Source organism: Fonticula alba, assembly GCF_000388065.1.
Source record: "Fonticula alba strain ATCC 38817 unplaced genomic scaffold supercont2.6, whole genome shotgun sequence".
In the NCBI taxonomy this organism is placed as follows: domain Eukaryota; order Rotosphaerida; family Fonticulaceae; genus Fonticula; species Fonticula alba.
In genome coordinates, this window is record NW_009242976.1 from 1760723 (window position 1) to 1762526 (window position 1804).

General features: G+C 69.0%; 1 protein-coding gene across 1 annotated transcript in view; it reads right to left on the bottom strand.

The window, feature by feature from the left end:
* The window catches only part of H696_04044 (hypothetical protein), a gene marked incomplete at both ends in the record, with an annotated part of 8733 nt that extends 7546 nt beyond the window's left edge, over positions 1 to 1187 (bottom strand). The window contains 2 exons of the mRNA XM_009497915.1: positions 263 to 861; positions 890 to 1187. Of these exons, the coding sequence (XP_009496190.1) occupies positions 263 to 861; positions 890 to 1187 (897 nt within the window). The remainder of the gene's footprint in view (positions 1 to 262; positions 862 to 889) is intronic.
* Positions 1188 to 1804: the final 617 nt, after the last annotated feature.

The following is a 1804-nucleotide window of genomic DNA, read 5'->3' on the forward strand; positions in this document are numbered from 1 at the left end:
TGGCGAGTGTGTGTGGGTGTGTGCGTGGAGAGGCGGGGGGGGGGGGGGGGGGGGGGGGGGGGGGGGACGAATGCGTGTGCTCATGCGCTCGTGCGTGTGGCATGAACACACAGACGCATGCGGGCCCAGGAAAAGGGGAGCAAAAGAACTGACGATGGAAAAGGGGCGGAGGGAGATCCAACAAACAAGCCGACGCACTAGGTGTACTGAGAAAGGTCGACGGCTCCGCGGTCGGCTCGGCGTTGCCGGACGGCCCCCGGACTCCGGGACCGGGACCGGGCACCACGGCGGCGGCCGGGTCCCGGCGACGTCCGACGAGGGCCAGCCACATGCCGACCGCCGCGGCCAGGGGAATCCCCAGGACCACGATCAGAAGCAAGACCACCGGCAGGACCGCCGCGGCGACCATCATCGAGGCCAGGGCCACGCTCCCCACGGCCAAAACCACCAGACTGGTAGCCGCCATGGCGGCGACGGTGATCGTCGCGCATAGCCCGGTCATCAGCGGGGCTGATGCTACGACTGCGGCTCCGGTGGCCACGTTCCGCGCGAGGATCGCCAGCCGCCGCGGGGTGGTGGCCATCACGAGGGCCGTGGCGGTCGCGGGTGTCGTCGTAGTGGCCGCGGTCCGATCGCCGGCCATATTCCGGCCGCCGATCGCGATCCCAGTGCGCGGTCCGGCTTGAGTGACGGTCCCGGCTCCGGCTCCGGCTCCGGCTCCGGCTCCGGCTTCGTCCGTGTCGCCGGTAGCGATCATCCTCTCGGGGCCGGGACTCATAGTTGCGGTGGCCGCGGCTCCGGCTCCGGCTCCGGCTCCGGCTCCGGCTCCGGCTCCGACCTCGGCTGGGCTCACGGTCTCGACTGGACTCACGGCCTCGACTGGACTCACGGTCCCGAAGGTCCCGGCTGGGGGCCCGGTCGGCGGGGAGGGCGGATGACCCGGCAGACTTGCCGCTCGGGGAGGCGGTGTGCTCATCGGTCGTCGGGTCACTTGTGCTGAGAATCTGCGCACGGATGCGCGGACGCGAGGAGGAAGTGGTGGGTCTGGCAGATGCAGAGCCAGCTTCCCCGGATGGCATCAGGTCCTGCTGCTCGAGGACTTGGGGCGCGATGCGGACACGGGTGGAGCCGGCGGCGGCGGCGGCGGCGGATTCAGTTGTCCCCTCCTCGTAGGCCGGGACGCCCATGGCAGAGCAGGTGGCGTGGATCGGAAGTGGGGGAGGGGGGAGGGTGGTAACGGCGGAGGGGGGGGGGGAGGGAGGCAGGGAAGAGGGGGGCGGGAGACAGGCAGCCGAAACCCGATGACCCAGCTGCAGCAGAAGGGCGAAGCGCGCGAAAGAAGGGAGCAAAATGCCGGGGTCCGGGGGGAAAGGGGAGTTCACTACCCCGGCCCGAGAGACATTCGCGCACTCGCCATTCTCTTGAGGGTCATGAGGGGGCACAAGCACCCGCGGCCGGATCTTCTTCCCATTCTCCCCCCCCCCCCCCGCACCCTGGAGAACCTGCTCTTCTCTGGCCGCCCCACCCATCCAGCCTGTTCACGCCGCCCGGAAAACCGGTGAGCCCTCGGCGAAAAGGCCATGCATGGGGACCCAAGACAGGATGGTCATGTGATATTGCCGATCGGGTGTAGGTCATCGCGTTTGGCTCCCGCCCTGCTGCGGGGCGGGGAGCGACGAGGCGGGCTGGCTGGAGGAAGGCGGGCGAGGAGAGAACACCATCGGGCGTGTGCGGTGTGCATGTAACTGTATTTGAGAGGGCCCCCACACAAACACACAAACACACACACACACACATACATACA